Source organism: Solea senegalensis, unplaced genomic scaffold (assembly GCF_019176455.1).
Source record: "Solea senegalensis isolate Sse05_10M unplaced genomic scaffold, IFAPA_SoseM_1 scf7180000017215, whole genome shotgun sequence".
Taxonomy (NCBI): domain Eukaryota; kingdom Metazoa; phylum Chordata; class Actinopteri; order Pleuronectiformes; family Soleidae; genus Solea; species Solea senegalensis.
This window is the reverse complement of record NW_025322291.1, coordinates 84751-108653: the sequence shown is the minus strand read 5'-3', so window position 1 is coordinate 108653 and position 23903 is coordinate 84751. Positions and strand designations below refer to the sequence as shown.

General features: G+C 40.9%; 1 protein-coding gene across 1 annotated transcript in view; it reads left to right on the top strand.

Annotated features, from left to right (window-relative positions):
- The first annotated feature begins 8459 nt into the window (after positions 1-8459).
- The window catches only part of LOC122764083 (ectonucleoside triphosphate diphosphohydrolase 7-like), a 28543-nt gene continuing 13099 nt past the window's right edge, over positions 8460-23903 (top strand). The window contains exons 1-9 of the mRNA XM_044018450.1: positions 8460-8649; positions 10484-10586; positions 10704-10889; positions 16880-17085; positions 18258-18408; positions 19382-19485; positions 19578-19637; positions 19800-19948; positions 23641-23807. Of these exons, the coding sequence (XP_043874385.1) occupies positions 10579-10586; positions 10704-10889; positions 16880-17085; positions 18258-18408; positions 19382-19485; positions 19578-19637; positions 19800-19948; positions 23641-23807 (1031 nt within the window). The 5' untranslated portion in view covers positions 8460-8649; positions 10484-10578. The remainder of the gene's footprint in view (positions 8650-10483; positions 10587-10703; positions 10890-16879; positions 17086-18257; positions 18409-19381; positions 19486-19577; positions 19638-19799; positions 19949-23640; positions 23808-23903) is intronic.

Sequence of the window (23903 nt, the reverse complement as noted above, 5' to 3'; positions counted from 1 at the left end):
TGCAGTATTTTGAATAAACTGAAGGGTTCTAACAGACTTGTTGGAACATCCTGATAATAAGGAGTTACAGTAATCTAATCTAGATTAACAAAAGCATGAACTAGTTTTTCAGCGTCCTGTAAAGACAGAATGTTTCTAATTTTCATAAAGTTGCGCAGGTGGAAGAAGGCTGTTCTGGAAATTAGTTTTATGTGTGAATCAAAAGACATTTCCTGGTCAAAAGTAACTCCAAGGTTCCTCACAGTGGAACTGGAAGCCAGGGTGATGTCATCTAAAGTGACAATGTGGTCAGAAAGTTTTTCTCTGAGGTGTTTAGGGCCAAGTATAAAAGTTTAAAAGTAGAAAGTTACAGGTCATCCAGGACTTAATGTCTCTGAGACATTCCTGGAGTTGAACAACCTGATTTATTTCATCCGGCCTCATCGATAGATATAGCTGTGTGTCATCTGCATAACAATGAAAGTGTATGTTTTGTTTCCTAATAATGTTCCCTAGAGGAAGCACATATAAGGTAAAAAGTATAGGCCCAAGCACTGAAGAAACTGTCTAACTGTGCACCTGGTGCTTCTAAAGCTCTTGTGCTAGAAGATGAGTCAGTCCCAATATGAGGGAGGAGATGATCCATTTCTCTAATTGATGTTATTTTATTCACAAAGACGTTGATAAAGTCATCACTGCTCAGTGTTAAAGGAATAGATGGTTCAGTGGAGCTATGGCTCTGTGTCAGCCTGGCTACAGTGCTGAAAAGAAATCTATGATTATTCTTATTTTCTTCAATTAGAGAAGAATAATAGGCAACTCTAGCTTTGTGTAGGGCTTTTTTGTAAGCTACAAAACCATCTTTCCAGGCTATATGAAATTCCTCTAGGTTACTGGAACGCCATTTTCTTTCTAATCTACGTAACGTCTGTTTAAGAGCACGAGTATTGGAGTTAAACCATGGTGCTCACCTCATCTGATTCACCACTTTCCTTTTCAGAGGGGCAACACAATCTAATGTAGTACGCAGTGAGGCTGCTGTACTATCAACAAGGTTATCTATGAGGGCGGGAGTAAAATCACAAAAGGTACCTTCAGATGTACTGACATATGGCACCGAGTTAAATAAAGGTTGCACTGTCTCTTTGAATGTATTCAAATGTATTATTATCAGACAGTATTTCTTATTTATGTTATTGTAGTACATTATTGTACAATTAAATGTGAGTAAATGATGATCAGTAAGGAGACTGGTCTTCAACTTACCAAAATTCTCCCACACTATACCGCTCCCTTTACTGGCTTCCTGTAGTTGCTCGCATCCGCTTCAAGACTCTAGTGCTTGCGCTCCATGCTACAAACGGATCCGGTCCAGCCTACATCCAGGACATGATCAAAACCTACACCCCAGCCCGCCCACTCCGCTCTGCATCGACAAACCGGCTCGCTGCCCCCTCACTGAGAGGATCGCAGAGGCACTCGCAGAACTCGAGACAGTTCACTGTCCTCGCTCCCAAATGGTGGAACGATCTCCCCATCGACATCCGGACAGCTGAAAGCCTCCACATCTTCCGCCGCCGACTAAAAACACATCTCTTCCGACTCTACCTCGACTAAGACGACAAAAAAAACAAAACTTGTACATTGCACTTATGACTAGCACTTCATAGTTTGATCTACTTGAAGCTCTTACTTACTTCTAGCTCTTATTTGTACCCAAATGTTTAAATGCACTTATTGTAAGTCGCTTTGGATAAAAGCGTCTGCTAAATGACATGTAATAACAGCACTAGTTAAAGTTAGTAATGATCTTCTCTTGGCGTCAGATAATGGTCTAGTTTCTTTACTTGTCCTGTTAGATCTTAGTGCTGCATTTGACACCATTGATCATGATATTCTACTGCAGAGATTGGAGCAGACTCTTGGTATCACAGGTGCTGCCCTCTGCTGGTTTAAATCATACTTATCTGATAGATTCCAGTTTGTTCACGTTAATGATAAAGCCTCACTACAAACAGAAGTTAATTGTGGAGTTCCACAAGGCTCAGTGCTTGGGCCTATACTTTTTACCTTATATATGCTTCCTCTAGGGAACATTATTAGAAAGCATAACATACACTTTCATTGTTATGCAGATGACACACAGCTATATTTATCGATGAGGCCGGATGAAATAAATCAGGTTGTTCAACTCCAGGAATGTCTCAGAGACATTAAGTCCTGGATGACCTGTAACTTTCTACTTTTAAACTTTTATACTCGGCCCTAAACACCTCAGAGAAAAACTTTCTGATCACATTGTCACTTTAGATGACATCACCCTGGCTTCCAGTTCCACTGTGAGGAACCTTGGAGTTACTTTTGACCAGGAAATGTCTTTTGATTCACACATAAAACTAATTTCCAGAACAGCCTTCTTCCACCTGCGGAACATTATGAAAATTAGAAACATTCTGTCTTTACAGGATGCTGAAAAACTAGTTCATGCTTTTGTTACATCTAGATTAGATTACTGTAACTCCTTATTAGCAGGATGTTCTAACAAGTCTGTTAGAATCCTCCAGTTAATTCAAAATGCTGCAGCACGAGTTCTGACAGGAACTAGAAAGAGAGACCATATAACTCCAGTGTTAGCTTCTCTACACTGGCTCCCCATACAGTTTAGAATTCAATTTAAAATCCTCCTCCTCACGTACAAAGCACTTAATGGTCAGGCCCCTTCATACCTGAAAGACCTAGTCTTACCCTATCATCCTAATAGACCACTTAGGTCACAAAATACAGGTTTACTTGTGGTTCCCAGAGTCTGTAAGAGTAGAATGGGAGGCACAGCCTTTAGCTACCAGGCTCCTCTCCTGTGGAACCAGCTTCCAATGATAGTTCGGGAGGCGGACACTCTCTCTGTATTTAAACTTAAACTTAAAACTTTCCTTTTTGATAAAGCTTATAGTTAGAGCTGGTTCAGGGAAACCTAAACCATCTCTTAGTTATGCTGCTATAGAACTAAACTGCTGGGGGATTTTCCTGTGGTACACGCACATTCACTCTCTAACACTCAGCATTTGATTATGACTTTTTATATGTCATTACCCTTGTCTCTTTCTCTCCCTAGTTTGTGTCTTTCCTTCCTTCCCTCTCTCTCTCTCTGTATTCTCATCATGCAGGTTGCAGGATCAAGATCCAGTTTCCGAGGCTACGCTCATCATCACCATTATTATTATTTTGTAATTAAAAAGTCGATATCAGTAACTGTATAAACTTGTAACCTGATACAGTTGTTGTGTATCTGCTGCTGGTCTCCCTCTCTCTCTTCTGTCTCTCCCTCATCTCCCTCTTGTCCTTTCTCTCCCCCCATTTTCTGTCCCCCACCTCTCCACTGTCCCCCATTTTTCCTTTCACCCCAACCGGTCGAGGCAGATGACCGCACATCTCTGAGCCTGGTTCTGTCATAGATTTCTTCCTGTTAAGAGGGAGTTTTTTCTCTCCACTGATGCCTAGTGCTTGCTCATTGTGTGAACTGTTGGGGTTCTCTGCTCTCTTTGATGTTATCTATGTACAGTGCCTTGAGATAATGTATGTTATGATTTGGCGCTATACAAATAAAATTGAATTGAATTGAATGTAATGTAATGAGAGGGTTTTGAGGAACTATGTTTAAGTTATCAATATCAATACCATAAGTTAAAACAAGGTCGAGGGTGTGATTAAGGCAATGAGTTGGTTTATTAACGTGTTGAATAAAACCTATTGATTCCAACAGCGAGTTAAATGCGCAGCTAAGACTATCACGGTCAACATCTACATGGATGTTGAAATCCCCTACAATTATGATTTTATCTGTTTTAAGCACCAACTCAGATAAGAACTCAGAGAACTCTGATAGTCTCTCCTCATGATACCAGGTTTCCCCCAGAAGTTTTGCCAGTTATCTAAAAACCCAATGTTGTTTTCTGGACACCACCTCAACAGCCAGCGATTGAATGACGACATGCGGCTATACATGTCATCACTGGTTACATTAGGCAAAGGACCAGAGAAGATTACGTTGTCAGACATAGATTGTGCTACCTACACACAGATTTAACATTAACTTTAGTGACCTCCGATTAGCGTAATCGGGTGTCATTACTGCCAACGTGAATAATAACTTTACTGAATTTACGATTATCTGTAGCCAGCAGTTTCAGATAAGACTCTATGTCGCCCGCTCTGGCCCCGGGAAAACACCTGACTGTGGTCGCTGGCGTCGCTATTTTCACGTTCCTCAGGATGGAGTCACCAATTACCAGAGTTGGTTTCTCAGTCTGTGTGTGTGTGTGTGGTGCTGAGAGGGGAAAACTTGTTTGAGAATAATTAAACAAAAACTAAAGGGAGAGAATACAAAAACAGTGGGAGGAGGAGAGGAAAGGAAGATGGTTTTACAGTATCCAAAGAAAAGTGGGAGCGGCTAGGCGCACGGAAAGAAGCAGGAAAAAGGAAAATATAATATCGAGGATCAGATTTGACCAAACAACACATTATTTCTCATCAATAAACACAAGACAGACAGATGTGATCACTGTGGGCAGGAGGAATCCATTCATCATGTTAGAACACAATGTCAGAAACACCAAAGGGAGAGAGAAGTGATGATTAGAAAGCTGAGAGACATTGATGAGGAATTGGAGTTGGTAGAAGTATCGCGGAGGAACTGGAGTGAGTGTTACAAGATATTACCTCACTTTCTTAAAACCACAAAGTTGATTGGGAGGATAAAGGATGTGTGTGTGTGTATGTATATGTATGCATACAGGTTTTTTGTGTGTGTTTTGTAGTGTATATGTGTATATGTGTGTATGTGTATGTATATGATAATTATAATAATACATTTAATTTAAAAGCACCTTTCAGGTCACTCAAGGACACTTTACAAACAGAATGAATTAAAATCACACAATTAGATAAAACCAAAAAACACATGAAATCAACACAATAAAATAGGGAAGTGACGGTAAAAGCAGGGAGGTTAGAGGGAGTAGGCGGTCCGGAACAGGTGAGTTTTGAGTCTTGATTTGAAGAGGTAGAGAGAGTCACAGTTACGGAGGTCAGGTGGTAGTGTGTTCCAGAGCTGAGGAGCAGAGTGGCTGAAGGCTCAGCCCCCCTGGATGAAAATAAGCAGTGCGGATAGTGATGATGTGTGAGTGAAAGGAGAGTGTGCTGTCAAGGATGACACCCCGACTTTACCTGAGGGGAGGGGGAAACTGAGGAGCTGTCAATGGTGAGAGAGAAGCTGTTAGCTTTAGAAAGGGTGGATATAGTGCCAAGGAGGAGGATTTCAGTTTTATTGCAGTTTAATTTAAGAAAGTTTGAGGTGAACCAGGTTTTTAATTTGGAGAGACAATAGATGAGGGAGGGGGGTAGTAGTGTGGAGTTTGGTTTACAAAAAAGATAGAGCTGGGTGTCATCCGCGAAGCAGTGGAACTTGATATTGAATTTACGGAGGATGTGGCCAAGGGGGAGGAGATAGATGATGAAGAGAAGGGGCCCCAGGACAGATCCCTGGGGCACACCGTTAGTGACTGGGGAAGGTTTTGAAGTGAAAGATTTGAGCTATAGAAACTGAGTGCGGCCTGTGAGGTAAGAGTGGAACCAGCTGAGGGGAGTGTGAGAGAGGCCAATGGTGGAGAGTCTACTGAGGAGGATGGGGTGTGAGATGGTGTCGAAGGCAGCACTCAGATCAAGGAGGATGACGATGGAGACAGAACCAGAATCAGCTGCAATGAGGAGGTCGTTGGTGATTTTGATTAAGGCGGTCTCTGTGCTGTGACGGGAAAGGCTCGTCAAGTGAATGGAGGGATAGGTGAGAGTGAAGTTGGGTGGCAATAGTTTTTTCAAGGATTTTGGAAATTAAAGGTAAGTTAGAAATGGGGCGGAGGTTAATCGTAATTGTTGGGGTCTGAACCAGGTTTCTTTAATATGCCAAGACAGTCTAGCTGCACTGTCAGGACCCTTCGTTGCAGACCTGCACTGTGAGGTCTCCTGCACTGTCGGGACCTGAAGTTGATTCGAAGCCTTTCAAAATAAAAGCGACCATACCGGAAGCACATATTTTTCGTTCCCAATGTTTCTTGGATCTTTATTTTATGTTTAAATGTAAATATGTTTATGTGTATCCATGTGTTTAATGAAAGAGATTTTTTAAAAAAACTGTATATCTTTCCAGTTCAACTGTATAAGGTGAAAAAACTCAAGATAAAAAACGAACAAAATATTATATATAAAAAAAAGAAAATACAAAACGTTATGACCACTTCTAGGGTTATTCTACAGATAATCAGTGCAAATTAGATGTACAGCTATTGTTATGATCCCCTATAAACATTATTAGCCTACTCAAAACATGCATTATTTTACGCCAGTATTTTAATTTAATATAATTCACAAATTGTAGTCTGCACTACAAATTCATATTGAAACAATACATCTCTGTAAATACACCTTAATGTGTGATGGCATAATGCATCTACACTCCAACCTATTGCTGACTGTTCTTTGCTTCTATACCATTATTTATCATTGAAAAGTTAGCTCCCTGCACTGCTGGATCCATTTACATATTGATTTACTTATTTTTTTTATATAGGCATATCTTATGTTTGTTTGCAATTATAACACTTCATAATTCATTTAATAATTGCTTAATATTGTTTGTGCTACGTTCTTACCTTGTGCTGTTGGACCACATGGGTGTGAGGATTGATGATTTTAAATGAACTTAGCTTTGTGTATTAAAAGTGAATTACTGAATACCTAGTTACATGACCCAGATAACCAATATCTTCTAAGCAGTTTTTTTTAATGATTTAAATTATTAGTGTTTTAACAACAACAACAACAACAACAACAACAACAACAACAGTCGATTTATGGACTGTGGACAATGGATTATGGACAACATTGTCCATAATCTCTTCACAGAAGAGCCACATATCTTCAATCTGGTCAAAAATGAATTTAAAAGGCTCAAGAATTAATTCTTTCTCTTCCTCATTCGGATCCATGGTGTCAAACAGCTTTCCCATTTCCTGCGCAGCCTCCTCAGTTTGGGTGCTGTTCATGCTCAAAATCTGAGGCATCTCCACTCTGGCTGCAAACAAGTGTTGATTCGCCTGCACCCATTCCGCTGCAGCGTTCAACTTTCGGCGTAGTGCCGGTTGTTAAGATCGAAATATGCATCTCTAAGAGACAAATAATGTCGTAATAAGTAAAACAAAATTATATAAAAATTATATGATATAACTCAGTTTTCTTGGTCTTTGAGTAAAAAAATGGCACATTTAAGTGAGCACTATCATACGATAACAACGCTAAAAACTACCCAAAAGTCCAAAACCCGATTCTTTCAAATTAATATAACTTTACAGGACAATATATAGTGTGCAACATAACGTTCTAGTGAATAAAGACTGTTTCTGTTTCTTCGTATGACGCAAAGTTGTTGTCACTTGACTGTTACCCACCTCGTCGTTTTCACACTTCACATGGGGAACGAAAAATACGTGCTTCAAGAATGCTCGCTTCTATTTTGAATATATGCTTCCGGTATGGTCACTTTTATTTTGAAAGGCTTCAAATCAACTTCCGGTCCTGACAGTGCAGGAGACCTCACAGTGCAGGTCTGCAACGAAGGGTCCTGACAGTGCAGGTCTGCAGCTAGACCCCTCTCTTAATATGGGGGTGACAGTGGCAGTTTTGAAAAGTGAAGGGACTATTCCGGATGGGTTGTGGGGAGGGGATCGAACTGAAATGTAGTGGGCTTTGATTTGTGTATGAGGTCGGAGATTTCAGAGGTAGTGGGAAGAAGAAAACTGGAGAAGAGATGACAAGGAGGAGAAGGTTCAGATGGGGAGAGGGGTGGCGAATTGTGATGTAGGTGCTGATGAATGTTATGGATTTTCTGGTTGAAATAGTCCATTATGGAGTTGCAGGTTTCTGTGGAATACAGGTGGAGGGGTAGAGAATTGGGTGGCTGGAGGATTTTCTTCATAACAGAGAAGAGTTTTTTTGAGTTTCCTTCATTGGAGAGGATGAGAGCGTGACAGAAAATAATAAAGAACCAATAGTATATATATATATATATATATATATATATATATATATATATATATATATATATATATATATATTTATTTATATCTATATATATATATATATATATATATATACTGTATATATATGTATATATATAATTATTGGTATATATTGTTGTATAATTGTTCAATCCGCCCCACGGATTGAAATACTATTGATAACCTGATCATTTTTATTTATTTATCTGTATAAACCACTGCATGAGTTGTCCTGCCCTGCCTCTCACGTGAGAAGTAAGTACTACTGAAGCTGATCAACATTTTGACACACACTCCATACCAGATGGTGGCGGTAATGCACCAAATCGTTGTTTGCCAAAAGAAGGAAGAAAAGAAGGAAGAAGTATTCGAAGCGCCGACCGGAAAATGTCGGGTTTTGCTGTCGTTCACTTCCTTTACTTCAGCTTGATGTCGTCTGTTTAAATTGTCTTCGTAAAGTACAGGACGACTAGAAAACATCTCTGTGTGTATTTATTGTCCAGGAAAATAGAAAATGTGGCTGAGGGAGTTGACAGTTATGGCGGCGGAGAGGCGTCAGTAGGTACGTTTATGTCACACGATGTAAGCATGTGAACCGTAAACACGTCAGCCAACACATATCTGTTGTGTTTTCGCTAGCAAGGACAGTAGCAGCCTTTATAAAAAGACTGGTGTTTGTTCATCAGTCACACTTCTGTGTTTTTATATAACTGCTTTATCTTAAATAGGTAGCATTTACTGCTCTATCATTTATTAAATGTATTTTGTTAACCATTATTCTCTGACATGTATTCCTCCCTGTAGCCCTTAAAATAGCTTCATTAAAATCCGAGAATAGAGACAACTAAAGTGTCTCTAGGTAGTAGTAGTACCAGGTTCAGTGGCTGCAACTGCTGAAAAAGTATTGGGTTAACTGCGTGGAAATAACGACAATAATGTTAATAGTGTCACAGTTTCCCGAAGTGTAATTTCGTGTTTTTCTATCAGTCTGTAGCAGTCTATAACCGAACAATAGTTCCATTAATACCACACAGATAAACAGTAAATATAAGTATAACTATGTAAGAGAGGCATCGACCAGTGAATGTTTGGCTTTTTTGCTAATCAGGACCTGGAATACTCATTATACTTGAATTTCCCCTTGGGGATCAATACAGTTTTTTGAATTGAATTGAATTGAATAATCCTATTTATCTGTGGTCATCTAAAGGAAAACTGCAGCCTATATTATTAAAAAAGATTTATTTTCTGTTTTACCTACTTTCTCAGAAGAATCACAGTGGGAAAGCACTAAAAGTGGAATAGTTCTCTTTTACTGTAACAATAAAACTAACTTACAAAATGAACAAGATAAATTATTCAGCGAAGCAAAGTTTATGCACAATTTATTTATAATGGATGGACATACCAAAGCCCATCTTCTAATCTTTGTAATGTCTCTAGTTTGTTTTTGTTTTTTTATGTTATATTATCTGTTTTGTTTCTCCTTAACCCTGTGTGCTACTGCTACATTGGGCACATTCAGATTCAAAGATTCAAAGTGTTTATTGTCATATGCACAGTAAAGAAACACGTTTCCCTGTACAATGAAATTCTTACTTTGCTGTCCACTCACAAAACACCAGCATAAAGTAGAAAAAGAGATGCTTTTGTAGAAAAAAAAGTATAAATATACATAAGAAAAATATAAATATTACAAATAACTAAAATAACATATATGCATAAAATAAGTGTAAACATATGCATATATACAAGGAATAAGAGTATTACAAAAAAAAACTAACATAACATATATGCATAAAATAAGTGTAAACATATGCATATAAACAAGAAATAAGAACTGTACATAAAGTGAACACTGGTTGTGCAATTTAACAGATTTAAAGTGACATGTTTCAGGGTTTAAAGTGACGGTAACAGATTAAAGTGACAGTGTAACCAGGTGACAGGATTATTGTAGTCCCGTTCAGCTGTTGAGGATTCTGATGGCAGTGGGGTAAAAAGAGTTCTTTAGACGGGTTGTCCTGCATTTGGCACTCCTGTACCTCCGTCCTGAGGGCAGGAGTGTAAACAGTCCATGTTGTGGGTGGGTGCTGTCTTTGATGATGGTGGCAGCTCTCCTGTGGACTCTGCGGTAGTAGATGCTGTGCAGTGAGGGCAGTGGGGACCTGGTGATCCCCACATGAATGTATATATAATGTGTGTAAGCTTATGTGAATATGAAAAGAAAAAGCATGCATTATAAGGCAACTGTAATACTTTATTTATGGTTTATGTACAATTGTCGGTATATGTGAAAAGTAAAGAAAATCAAAAAATTATGCAATCAAGTATATAATGCCAATTTAAAAAAATGTTTTATATCTTATGGTTGTTTCTGTCTTTTATTCCCTCAGGTAAAAGAAACTGCATCTCAACAGGACCCTGATCAGATTACAGACGCCATGAGGTGACGACTGTTGTGTCTTGTATTTTTTTCTGACGTGGACTTATGGCAAGGTAACAATCTGAAAATAGACTCTGATGTTTTTGACTCTGATGTAACTTTTGTTGTTGGACATCATCCGATTACATTTAGTGGCCCTCCACTGAATGTTGTTTTTTTTTCCTGTGCAGGATCTCTTTGTCCTATCTGCCAGCCTCATGGTACTGCAGCGTGTCCCTGCTATCTCTGGGGTGTGCTCCCAAACAGAGGCTCCTACTGCTGCTGCTGCTCCTCCTTATCTCCACCCTTGTCATCCTGGGGACCCACCAGCGCCTACTGTGGGGCCCCCAGCGATGGCCTGGGGCCCAATTCAACAAGTGAGTGGACAGACATGGTGAAGTGAAAGAAATAGCAAGGAAATCACACACACTTTTTCATTGCAATGTCATCTCATATCAACCCAACATAAATTCAGGACAGCGACACCAGCATTAGAGGGAAAGTGTCCCTCTCTACTTAACTGGTTTACTGTCTCTCTCAGTGAGCTGGTTTACTTTGTCATTTTAGAAATGATCTTTGCACCCGAATAGTTAATCATACTTGAATTTAGAGCTGAACACTTTTAATTAGATCACTCAGGATTAAATGAGGTCTGATAGGGTCAAAATGCTTATTTGTAATTACTGATATGTAGAGTTCCTACTATACTAGAAATAGAAATTCTACACAACAAACCCACATTGCAACTACTGCAACCGCACTTCACAGCTGCTGAATGATTTGCTGTTTGCCTGTTTCTGGTGATGTCCGGGGATATGATAGGCTGTTTCCGCACGCTGGGTCCACCCGTCTGTTAGCTAATTGGCTGTTCGTGTGTTTCTGTCGGCAACAACGAGCTCCATGAAGACAGCTCCGCTTGAATAGAAATTCACTTCAAAACAAACAACAAGCTAAAGTTCTGTCTCGGCCAGATGCGCGCACGGCTTACAGTCACAAACACGAGACAACACACTCACCATGACAGAAGCACCGGACCCGAGCGCCGGCGGCGTCAGTGGCACCGCTAACTTTGCTCAAAAAACCAAACTCCAAAAGTCACATTTGGAACTATTTTGGCTTTAAATGAGGCACAGACAGTAAAGCAATAGACGCTGGCCGTCCACTGTGCAGGCACTGCCACCAAGCCAAGAGGAGTGAACACATCCAAGCTCATAAAACACCTGTGGTGTTGTCACCCAGATTTGTATGTGGAATACCAGGTTAGTGTGCCCTGTTTATTTACTCATTGGCTAATATTAGGCTATATGCTCCGTGTACAGGCTGAGGAATGAAGAGTTAAAGGATGTCAAAGTATATAGCACATAGAAAATAAAAAATATAGTTTTCACAGGGAATAAGTTCCTGTTTATTGTATTTTGTTCTCTATGGTTTATTGTGTTGGAGAAGAAGCATTATTTGTTATCTTAAGTTGATTATTTATATTAGTTAAACATATCATGCACGAAACAACATTATAAGTAATTAATAAGTATTTATAACTTGTACAAATACATTACAGTTCATAAAAATAATAATAATAATAAAAAAGTATCGCTATAATACCCGGAACCGTGATACTTTGTCTGGTATAGTATCGTGGTTACTCATTTTGGTATCGTGACAACTCTACTGATATGCTAGTTTGGGCTTTCCAGGTGTAGTACGTTTCCATTTGATACCAACAAGCTTTAGATCCTATGATGTAAAGCTGTTAGATAAGAAAGTGGATATTACAGTATTTTCTTTTATCCTTGAACCAAGGACTGGAAAACTAAATTCACCCTCTAGAACAGGGCTCTCAAACTCAAAAACTATTCAGTAGGAGGGTGGGTGATATGAACTCAATATTATGTCACAGAATTCCACCATGATATGGCAATTACAGCTCACAATGTATTTATGATGCAAAATGAATCTATTACTAATAAATAACATACATAAATAACTCGATACTAAGTGGTGGGCCTCATGAAATGGACTGGAGGGCCGCATGTGGCCCCCCGGCCCACAAGTTTGAGACCTCTGCTCTAGAATCAAGTTAATGTCGCACAAACTTGATAAACAAAAGAAGTTAAAGGAGGAAAATAAGTACTCATTCTGTCTTGCTACAGGATGGTGGTAAGTGCAATTCAATGAACAGAGCAACTGACAAAGTTTCTGTTATCACACTTAAGTACTGCTGCTCATTCATTATTATACAGTACATTCCACTCATGTTGAGAATTGTACAGAGCTTTCTTTGCGTGTAAGTGGCTCGTCTTCTCTTATATAAACTCTTATTTATCCCTGCTGGACTTGGTAAACACTGACAGCAGATAACCATGTTTGTGAGATCATTATCAGTTGTATTTTTGGCTTGAAGTGTCTTAGTGTGTGAGACCAGCTGCAGGTGCTTCCTCCACTCAACACTGACTGATAAAATTCCAAAGATAACTTGTTATGTTTAATTTCTAACTCTTTGACAACAGGTTCTGTCTGAGCATTTTGTTGTTTACCAAATTTGCAACATTTTACTTGTTTTTTGTAGAGTGAAATTTGTACAGTCACTCCCGGAACCTCCTGCTGTCTAATTGTTTTTTTTGTGGGAAGCACCAGTATAAATTAAAGTTGTACCAGTAACGGCCACACAGCACATGATCACACAGAAGTAAAAATATCTCCTCTGTCTTTGTCACCCTCTCAAGGCAATGTGTTACTTACCAAATTTAAATGATTAAATGGTCACCAAGTGTTAGAAAAAAAAAAGTTCAGACAATCACTTTTCCTGTTTTAGGTCTGTTAGGATTACCAAAATTATTTCTATTTTCTAAATGCCAGAATAATGAGAGAAGGATTTTTTTTAGACAATGTTTTATTACTTTCTTCAGAAGTTTACATACACTAAGATTATTATGCCTTTAAACAATTTGGGAACGCCCAAATGAAGATGTCATGTCTTTTGAAGCTTCTGATAGGTTTATTGACAACGTTTGAGTTGAAACGCACCTGTGGATGTATTTTAAGGCACAGCTGAAACACACTGCTTCTTTGTATAACATCATGGGAAAGTCAAAAGAAGCCAACATATCAGGAAGAGAATGTTGGACTTGCACAATTCTGGTTCATCCTTGGGTGCAATTTCCAGATGCCTGAAGGTGCCACATTCATCTGTTCAAACAATTATATGCAAGTATAAACACCATGGGAATGTCCAGCCATCATAGCGCTCAGGAAGGAGACGGGTTCTGTGTCCCAGAGATGAACGTGCTTTGGTCCGAAATGTGCATATCAACCCAAGAACAAAAGCAAAAGACATTGTGAAGGTGCTGGCTGAAGCTGGTAAGAGTGTGTCATTATCCACAGTGAAACGACTACTGTACCAACATGGGCTGAAAGGCCACTCTGCCAGGAAGAAGCCATTGCTCCAAAAGAAACATAAAAACGCCAGCTTACAGTTTGCAAATGCACACAGGGACAAAGACCTTCATTTTTGGAGACATGTCCTGTGGTTTGACAAAACTAAAATCAAACTGTTTGGCCATAATGACCATCGTTAGATTTGGAGGAAAAAGGGGGAAGCTTGCAAGCCTGAGAACACCATCCCAACTGTGAAATACGGGGGTGGCAGCATCATGTTGTGGGGTTGTTTTGCTGCAGGAGGGATTGGTGCACTTCACAAAATAGATGGCATCATGAGGAAAGAACATTATGTGGAAATACTGAAGCAACATCTCAAGACATCAGCCAGGAAGTTAAAGCTTGGGTGCAAATGGGTTCTGAATGCAAATGGGATTCAGAAGCATACTGCTTCTGAATCAATCTGGAAATTGCACCCATGGATGAACCAGACTTGTGCAAGTCCAGAATTCTCTTCTTGATATCTTGGCTGATTTCTTTTGACTTATCCATGATGTCTAAAAATGTCTAAAAAATCCTTCTCTCATTATTCTGGCATTTAGCAAATGGAAATAATTTTGGTAATCCTAATGGACCTAAAACAGGAAAAGTGATTGTCTGATTTCATGTCAGACAGTGAGAAAAAAAGCATATGTGTCTTTTTATATAGTGTATGTAAACTTCTGGTTTCAACTGTACTTAAAGGTGACACAGAATGCTTGTATCACACATATATGTTAGTTATGGAGGTCTACTTACATATATGAACTTGTTTTCATGATTAAAAACCTCCTAATCGCTGCAAACGAGCCGATCAAAATATCTCCTCACTGACGCTCTCGTCAGCCAGCTGTTTCAGACCAAAACCACACCCCCAGAATGTGGACTGTGTTGTGATTGGCCAGCCAACGAGAGCTTTCCCACTGTCCTGTGATTGGCCAGGTACCTGGAAGTGACGTAATAGATAGGCCAGCTCTCAGATACACAGCTCCCCCTCTGGCACGGTGGATGCTCTGCATCTCAGCAGCTACAACAAGAGTAGTTCTTCTTCTTCTTCTTCTTCTGCGGTTGAATGTACGCAACCGGATGTGCCCGCACCAGGAGGAGCTACGGTGGTGAGAGGAGTGCCGATCCGCTTCGTAGAGCCCAGGAAAACAATACAACACTATTTTCTCAGCAGTGGCTGAACTGTTTGTTCTGAAACTTTAGGGTTTCATAAACGAGGTCATGACGCAGATACACACACAAACGCAGCGTTAATTGGAGCTTCTGGTCTATGTGGGCTTTAAGTTGGAACCAAAACAGGTAAATATCACTGTCAGTGTTTGGTCAGAATATAAACATAAAACCTCCATTATCAAATCACCTGTTCAACCAACATGTAGAGAAGCAACAGCAGCTTCGGTCCCCTTCAGAGAGAAACTTTATTTCATTCTTTACTTGATAATTCTTTACGCCATAGTTGGGCTGGGCGATATGGACTAAAAGTCATGTCTCAATATTTTTTAGCTGAATGGCGATACTCGATATATATCTGGATATTTTTTCTGTGACGTAATTTTTTTCTGTGACTTCCCTCAAAGTATTAAAGCATATTAGTAGGGCTGTAAAGTCCCGGTCGACTGGTCCATTAATCAGTTGATACGTTCTGGTTCGACTCAAATTTTAATAAATCGACTTTTTGCCTTGTTAATTTCATAAAGTCGATGGTTAATTTGATTTCATCTGGAGGAATGTACCAAGTGCTAATGGGGATGTTTTCAGAGCACCTCTGTTCCACAGATCACAGCGTGTCTTCAGAGAACACCACCCTTGTTTTCAGTATTTTGGATTAGTCCAACCCACAAGAGACAGAAACACTACAGAACGTGTGGTGGTTTTATTTCATGTTGAGCTACAGTCAGTCGTCCTCGAAAATGTCACAGACGTCACAGTGTGGCAGCATTTTACAAAAAAAGATGCTGATAAAAAAAGTCAAATGCAAAGTTTGCCAGCAGCAGTTTTCATTTCAGAGCTCGACTACAAACATCATATAAAAACACTTAGCTAACTCGTCTGTGTTATGTTGCTCCGTCCATTTTGAGTACATGATCATATCAGAATTAGCATATTTCAATGTTTTAGTCTAATAATCATTGATTTGTTTTATAACTGCAGGCGGCAGCGATCTGTTTGTGTCTCAGCCGTGAAGCTGAGCTCCTGTGTCTCTGTGTGAGGACATGAGACTAATCATCTCAATATTCCTCAACAGTTGATATCACGCTGATATCAACAAAGTATAGTATAGTATATTTTCAGAAATCATGCGCTATGATATTGCAGATGCACAAGATGCAAAACGCTTTCAGAGCTGTCAGGCAAAACTGAGGAAAACCCGCAGAAAAAGTGTGGGTGTTAAAACACCCGCATCCCCCACGGGAGTAGCCCCCGTGCGTGTGTAGGGACGCAGGGAGAAGAGAAATAGGTGCAAACTTGCGGCTCATGTATTGTCATTTTAATGCAAAATTAATTATATCGATACAAGCGATATTGTCCCATGTTATATCTCGTTTAGAAATATATCGATATATTAATATATATCGCCCAGCCCTACGCCAAAGTAATCTTTTTAACATGCTGCGACCTACAGTATATGATGTGGAAGAGACTCAGAGAATACAGTGCTATTAATGGTATGACAAAAATAAGGCTGGGTTGTAAACACAGTAAAAAACAATTATAGCTGTATAATTTTCATAAGTAGTGTCATAAAACGTGCAAACTTGCAGCTCCAGTCCATTTATTTTCCTCCTCAAAATATTTTTCAACAACATCGACACATGTAACTTCCCACAGTGAGCTACAAGAGCAGACTATACCTCTCAAACTGATATATTTCACCCCTTGCAATTTTCAGGCCTCGGTTCGTTGCAGTATTAGGGTTTAAGCTTTAAAGATGGCTATTCTCCTCCAGGTACCTCTCCATTGCAGAGACAATGGAGGCCACTGACGTCCTCAACCCAGCTCTGAATTATGGGATTGTGGTGGACTGCGGCAGCAGCGGCTCTAGAGTCTTTGTGTACTACTGGCCCCCACACAATGGGAACCCCCACACCCTGCTGGACATCCGACAGATGAGGGACCATGACCACAAGCCTGTCGTCAAGAAGATCAAACCTGGTGAGGAGGTGGATCATATTGTTAGTTTTTTTTGTCCCTAGTCCTTTCACCTAACATTCATGAGCACTAAGAAACACTGGGAAGTATTTTTTGTTTTTAAATTCATGCTTCGTTGTATGTATACAGTCAAAGCCCTGCTATTGATTTACAAACGTTTAAAGTCTGTGTTCATATTTTTGCTGTAATCCATCAAGAACTTTAATTTCTTGTGCGTCACAAAAAAATGGTTGTTGATCAGTGAGGACAAAAGCAGCAACTCTCAGCAGCTCTATTCATTTGGGTTTTGTCAGTGTTAACAAAATTATATGTACAGTGTAAAACTGCCAAATGGAGATAATTCTGCAGAGCCTTGGTTGACTTTTGTATCTTGAACTTTTCCTGTTGCATCATTGTGTGACTTTACAATGGGAGACAGAGTTATTTTGCTGCCAACAAGAGGATCATTGCTTATCATTGTTTGTCCTTTTGGCTCACAGCCAATGATATACTGAGTGTCTGAATTGAACAGAGAAAAAACATTCATGCAGAATACTAAGTGGAAAGACGGAAAAGAAATCATAAAAGTGTTAATTTATTAGCTAAGGTACTGCTGTGACTGAGGTAAAACAGAGTCACAGCAGGCTAATTAGAGACACTGTGTTTGTTCCAGGAGCAGCAGCAGTTAAATGCCACATAGTCTTTTAAACCCTGAGACATCATGTACTGTTAGCCTTTGTGGAACCACTGGTTCACTTAAAATGTTTCATATAATGTTTTAATATTTAATTTTAATTTTATTTTATTAGTTCATTTGTCAGGAACAAAAACAAAAACAAACAAATACAAAAACATTGTAACAAGTTAAATGAACACATCACAGATAGATACATTGTATGTATATGATTTCTAGCCATGGATAATTTGTAATCCAGGTGCCTGGTTAGGCTTTTCTACTGTACAATTCTCAAAAATGCATCAGTAAATGCAACACATCATTCAAATATATACATATATACAGCTCACAAATATCAAAGAACAAATCCTGTAAAATTCCTTATATTTTTAAACACATTAACTGCTACCTTTGGAATAACCTGGAACAGACTTATCTTTCATGTCTTATTAAAACAAAACCTGTTTTTATCTTGTTCTTTACTGAAATATCAGTGTTCTGATTGTCTGACTCCTCCCAGGTATCTCCACTTTGGCAAAGACACCGACAAAGGCCAGCGACTACCTCCAACCCCTCCTCAGCTTTGCTGCTGCTCATGTCCCAAAGAACAAACACAAGGAAACGCCGCTTTACATCCTGTGCACTGCTGGCATGAGGCTGCTGCCAGAGAGGTACACGGTGAAGAGTGACTTATTATGCAGTTTATTAAATAAATCTGTTGTATATATCACATATTTTAATAACAAATATGTAGAGCTGCAACTAACAATTATTTTCATAATCGAATAATCTGTCGATTATTTTCTCGTTTGGTCCAGAGAACCTTAAAAAATGTTGATCGGTGTTTGTCAAACCTGGAAATGATGATGTTGTCAAATGTCTTGTTTTTTCCACAAACCAAAATTATTAACTTTTATTCTTTTAGGGGCGAAGAAATGAAGAAAATATTCACATTTAAGAAGCTGAAACAATTGGAAATCCTGTTTTAATCATGAAAAAAGCTTTAAATCGATTATCAAAATAGTTGCCAATTAATTTAGTAATGCATTAATAATTGATTAATCGATTAATTGTTTCAGCTTTACAAATATGTCATATGTATGATGTCTGTTTACTAGCCTTTATTGATGCAAGGCATTAAGGCAAGATGTAAAATCTGAATGAAGTAAAAGCTACTGTTGAAGAATCTGAGCGAGTGAGAAAACTACTCACACCCAACCTAAGTCCCAATGGTATTCTGGTTCTTGTCTCCAAATCAACTCTAAAATCAACTTAGAAAAGGACAAGACATGAGAAGGAAGAAAGAGTGTGGGTAGTGTAGTAGTTTTCTAACTCCAGAAGATGGCAGTAATGTAATATCATGAATGAAAACTAAACTAATAAACTAACTAATAAACCCCCCAATAAACACAGTCACTCAATCCATCCTTAGTTAGGCTAATGTTGGGCTGATGTGAGTTTCTGTTTCTTTTTAGCTGTTCGTCATGTAAAACAATTGCCTTGCCTAGCCAACATATCCCATCCCAGCAAGACCTGTCTATTCATGTACCCAGTCACTAATCCACCCTCTAATACAAAAGAAGAGAAATATTCTATGTTACAAAGTACATGCTTCATTTGTTTTACTATGTGTCCTGTGTGCAGCCAACAGTTGGCCATTTTGGAAGACCTGGTCAGTGATGTTCCTTTGGAGTTTGATTTTCTCTTTTCCGTTTCACATGCTGAGGTCATTTCTGGGAAACAGGAGGGTGAGAGGAGAGACTTTTTCTTTATTTACAATGTTTTTATGTCCTGGTGTCATTATGATTGCCTGCCTGTTATGTGTGTGTTTCCACTGTAGGTGTGTATGCGTGGATTGGCATTAACTTTGTGTTGGGCCGTTTTGATCACGCTGATGAGGGTGAGTGGGGGCAACAAGATATTTTTGAAACACTTTCACGTGTTCATTGTATGCAGTTTTTGGCTTTTAAATGTATAATTTAAAAAGTACTGAGTGTATCTAGTCTTGTGCTTTTCCTGAGTAATAATCATCTTTTAAAGTTCCTTAATGTTTGTTTCTCAGAGGAAGCCACTGTCGAGGTGACCACTGGGTCCCAGAACCAGCAGTCAATCAACAGGAGGCGCACAGTGGGAATCATGGACATGGGTGGCGCTTCTCTGCAGATTGCATATGAGGTGCCGAGTGCCATCACATTCCACTCACCACAAGAGGTAAAGAGGTTAACGATAAGGGTTGCAAATAGTTCATATCCACTTTTTATTTCTGTCATCAATCATTTAGACAATGTAACAATGTCCGGACATAGAGTTCATTTGTATTAAAGCCCGTCCTTTTTTCCTGCCCAGAGAGCTAACAGTCGCGCTAATCACGGCTGTTTACATCCCACCTGATGCTAACACTAGCATAGCTCTCTCGCTATTGTCAGACACTATTAACAAACAACAGCAGTCTCATCCCAACGGTGTACACATTGTTGCAGGTGACTTTAACAAGGCAAACCTGCAGGACAGACAAAAAGTCTGTCCTGCCTAAATTCTACCAACATGTAAATTGTACTACGAGAGGAGGCAACACTTTAGATCATGTTTATACAAACATTAAACATGCATACAGAGCCTTACAACTCCCACACCTAGGCCAGTCAGACCACCTCTCTCTGCTCCTCACCCCTGCATACACGCCTCTAAGAAGAAGCAAAACTCTAGTAACCAAAACTAACACAACCTGGCCTGAAGATGCGCTTCCTCAACTACAGCACTGTTTCCAGCACACTGACTGGAGTGTCTTCGAACATCAGGACCTGACTGTACACACAGAGGCCGTACTTTCCTACATCAAGTACATGGGGTCTGTATAGCATCTGTATGGGGAATGTAACAGTGGAGAAACGTATCCGAGTGTTCCCCAATCAGAAGCCCTGGATGCCAGGTCAAGACACTCCTCAAAGACAGAAACAGGTCTGCCTTCAGGTCTGGAAACGGAGAACTCTACAAGCGGCAAGAGCTGACCTGAAGAGAGGAATCAGGAAAGCAAAAGCAGAGCACAGACAGAGGATTGAAAACCACCTCTCTAACAGCAACCCCAGACAGGTGTGGCAGGGAATCCAGCAGATTACCAACTTCAGAGGACAGACCAACACAGGAGTGGACTCAAGCATCGCACTAGCGAGGAGCTAAACTCTTTCTTCGCACGCTTCGAGACCCCTGCCCAACAGTCTGCAGCCACACCACCCCAGCCAAACCCAGCTCCCAGCCCCCAACCACTGACTGTGCAGGCACATGAAGTGGAACGGATGCTAAGCAGGGTGAACCCCAGGAAAGCTTCTGGACAGGACGGTGTTCCAGGGAAGGTGCTCAAGGCTTGCTCCACACAACTCTCGCAGGTCTTCACCACAATCTTCAACCTCTCCCTGACACAATCCATCATCCCAGCTTGCCTGAAATCGTCCACCATCATCCCAATCTCTAAAAAATCAATCGCCGCCACCCACAAGGACTACCGCCCAGTCGCACTCACACCCATCATCACCAAGTGCCTGGAACGGCTGGTCCTAACCCACATCAAGACCCGCCTCCCTCCCTCGACCCTCACCAGTTCGCCTACAGAGCAAACAGGTCGACAGAGCCATCACACTCCACACCGCTCTGAGCCACCTGGAACACCGGGAGAGCTACGTCAGGATGCTCTTCATTGACTTCAGCTCAGCCTTTAAAGGGGACATATTATGCAAAATCAACTTTTTAACCATTTCAATACTTATATTTGGGACTCTGGAGGCCCTACCAGTCGCCAAAGTGTGGAAAAAGAATACTCAGTCATGTTTTCGTGGTCCCCCTTAGTGTAAGTATAGGAGATAAAACACTCCATGTTGAATTCCCTGCGCTTATGACGGCAGCATGCGCATTTCACCGCGAATGTTACCGCCCCACAAGTAAAATTACCTTGAGAGCTCCACCTTGTCCCTGCGAGAGTGCAGGCGAGGGAGGAAGAGCGGTATTATGTCAACGCGGAGGGACAAGTGTGCTGTTGGTGGCTGCACAGTGGAGCACAGTGTTTTACAGAGGATCTTATATATGAAGCTAATGTGCCGGATAAAGTCAGCAAACGTGTGTTCGTGTGTTCGCACCACTTCACATCAGACTGCGGCCAGCGGTCGCCGTATTTAGTCAGTGAACGTATTTCACCGACGTACAAACACACACATTGTTAAGAAAAGGTCACACAGAGCTCATAACTGACCATTCTGACACGTCCTAATTAAAAATATTTGTTCAGTACGTCCTCCATGACTGGAGCACAGACTCAGTCTGATACACTCACATATACAGCGGCAGTTTATGCAGCTCGCCGCTGACGATCAGCGGTGGCGATCAGCGGTGCTGCACTCTCTCCGCTGATCGCCAGCGGCGAGCAGCAAGCTGCCTAAACTGTCGCTGTATGTGTGAGTGCCGTCACAGGAACAGACCTCCGACACATACTTAGGGACAGCACCGCCGATCGCCACCGCTGATCGCCAGCTCGCCGGAGCACCGGAGCTGGTCAGCGGTGGCGAGGTCTCCGGAGCACAGTCACCGGTCTGATACAGTAACATACAGCGGCAGTTTATTCAGGTCGCCACGTGCCGCTGGCGATCAAACTGTCTGACCTGGGACTCCCCCCACCCACCTGCTCCTGGATCAAGGAGTTTCTCACCAACCGACCTCAGACGGTCAAACTGGGTCACCACATTTCCTCCACCCGGACACTGAGCACAGGCTCCCCACAAGGGTGTGTGCTGAGTCCACTGCTCTACACCCTCTACACCACTGACTGCAGACCCACCCACTCCAGTAACACCATCATCAAGTTCGCAGACGACACAACGGTGGTGGGACTGATCACGGAGGGAGACGAGTCTGCCTACAGGGACGAGGTCCAGAAACTGTCTGAGTGGTGTTCAGTAAACAACCTGTCTCTGAACACCACGAAGACAAAAGAAATCATCCTGGACTTCAGGGAACACAGGTCAGATCCACTTCCCCTCTACATTCACGAGGACTGCATAGAGAGGACCCACACCTTCACCTTCCTGGGCACCGTGATCTCTGCAAACCTTTCCTGCTCTGCTAACACCTCAGCTGTCATCAAGAAGGCACAACAGTGTCTGCACTTCCTGAGAGTGCTCAGGAAAAGTAACATCTGCCAGAAGCTGCTGGTGGCCTTCTACCTCTCTACCATCGAGAGCATCTTAACCTACTGCATCACGGTGTGGTTCTCCCACTGCACAGAGGCGGAAAGGAAGAGGCTACAGCAAGTGGTCAAGACAGCGCAGAGGATCATCGGATGCCCCCTCCCTTCCCTCAGAGACATCTACTCTTCCCGCTGACAGTTCCCACCCCGCACATCACCTCTACGACCTGTTACCCTCTGGCAGACGCTACAGGTCCATCAAAACTAGAACAAACGCACTCAGAAACAGCTTTTACCCACAAGCCATCACTGCACTGAACACAAACAAACACTGACACACACACTCACACTGACTGACACACACACACACCACCCAAGGACAATGTGCATATACTATCTATCTATCTATTTATGTATTTTATATCCTTTTTTGCACTGAAAATTGTTCCTTTTTTTTTATTACCTGTACTTTTTTTACGTACTTTGGCAATCGGTTGCTGTTATAATTTCGTTGTACATGTGCAATGACAATAAAAGATTCTGATTCTAATCAATATATGTCATGTCATCAAATGTTTTATGTGTAAAACCTCAAATTTCTGTTTACAGTAAAACAACAGATGCTCTGTTCTCTCTTTCCAATTAATTAAAAAAAATTTGCACTCGCAAGTTGAAATCATCTGTGAAGCCATTTTTTCTGCAACAGTGTAAAGTCACGGTGTATGTTCTCCAGGAGGAAGCGGGGAAGAGTGTCCTTGCAGAGTTCAATCTGGGCTGCGACGTTGAGCACACGCAACACGTGTACCGCGTCTACGTCACAACGTTCCTCGGCTTTGGAGGAAACATGGCGAGGCAGCGGTACGAGGACCAGCTGGTCAATGTGACACTCACCAAGAACAGGTTCACACACACACACCAACACACACACAGTATTATTGTTTGGACCACAATGTGTACTTTTGTACACATTGTGTGTCACTCTCAGCAATCTGTTGT